The 1,259-nt window shown below is 42.3% G+C and overlaps 1 protein-coding gene across 1 annotated transcript; it reads left to right on the top strand.

Moving 5' to 3' along the window:
• Positions 1 to 277: 277 nt before the first annotated feature.
• Positions 278 to 1,199, top strand: GNI_215790 (putative replication associated protein; the record flags this gene model as incomplete). Its single annotated transcript, XM_011135564.1, has 2 exons — positions 278 to 405; positions 440 to 1,199. The coding sequence occupies 2 exons, from the start codon at positions 278 to 280 to the stop codon at positions 1,197 to 1,199; spliced, it is 888 nt and encodes a 295-aa protein (XP_011133866.1).
• Positions 1,200 to 1,259: the final 60 nt, after the last annotated feature.

Genomic DNA, 1,259 nt, shown 5'->3' with positions numbered 1-1,259 from the left:
TATCGAAACGATGTTGTGAATCTTCAAAGCGTGTTAAGGTGGGGATTGTCGGTTGTAATTGTCCGTCAATGGCTGAGCCAACAACTTGGTCGATATTAACTTCGCAATTATCAACTTATTACTATAATACTAAGTATACTAGTAGCTATAGCTATTATAGTATGGTAGTCATTAGCTATTCCTAAAGGTATAGTATTATGCTAATACTAGGTAATACTATAGCTACTAGTGTGGGTGTCATTAAAAAAATTGCCTACGGCATTTTTTTAATAATTAAATGACCATAAACCCTATAATCCTAAACCCCAAAGGATTTTCCGCCCCATTAAAAAAAGTGTGTGTACAAACACGCGCATTAAATTTTAAAATCAAATTACAAACAACGCACCATGCCTGGACAAAGATGTACCACCCGTGCGCGAGCATACTGCTTTACAAGCTATGCTGAAACCTGTCCCCTGCCTTCAACTTACCAATACTACATATACCAGACGGAAATGTGTCCCACGACTGGACGCATTCACTTCCAAGGCTTCATATACTTTTCCAATCCCCGGTCTTTCGACCAAGTGCGCAGGGAATTCGGAGGCCTAACACACGTGGAAATCTGCCGCGACATTCCCGCAGCAATTAAATACTGCCAAAAAGAAGAAACGCGGATCGGAGCCCCAATTGAAGCCGGCATAATACCGGAATGTGCACGACAGCCCAACTGGTGGCAAGGACTAAGCATAGCACAACTATGGGAGGAAGAACCCACTTGGATGCTAAAACACCACGGAGCCGTAACGGCATATAATAAACAATTAAAAAAAGTGACCTTTGCAAGACCCAAACCCGAAGTCATCGTCCTCTGGGGACCGCCGGGCACCGGAAAGTCGCATACTGCCCGATCAGTATGTGACGATTACTATGTCAAGCCCGCAGGCCCATGGTGGGACGGCTATTTCGGGCAAGAATTAGTCATCTTTGATGACTTTTATGGATCTGAAAAATTTTGCGACATGTTACGTTGGTTGTCAGAAAATCCAATCAAAGTACCGATAAAAGGATCCATGACCGACCTACTTGCGACAAAATTCATAATCACCAGCAACGTGGAACCAGACCGATGGTATCCCCATGTTGAAAACAAAGAAGCCCTGATGCGCAGAATCACCGATGTCATCTACATGGATAAAATATACAGTCCTGAGTAGGACTCAGTTTTTAAATTAAAACATATAAAGCTATCTAATTAATACTATCTACATCCTTAT

The sequence above is a fragment of the Gregarina niphandrodes genome, assembly GCF_000223845.1.
Source record: "Gregarina niphandrodes unplaced genomic scaffold scaffold00157, whole genome shotgun sequence".
Classification (NCBI taxonomy): domain Eukaryota; phylum Apicomplexa; class Conoidasida; order Eugregarinorida; family Gregarinidae; genus Gregarina; species Gregarina niphandrodes.
The sequence above is the reverse complement of the archived record's forward strand: the minus strand, read 5'-3'. Positions and strand labels throughout refer to the sequence as shown.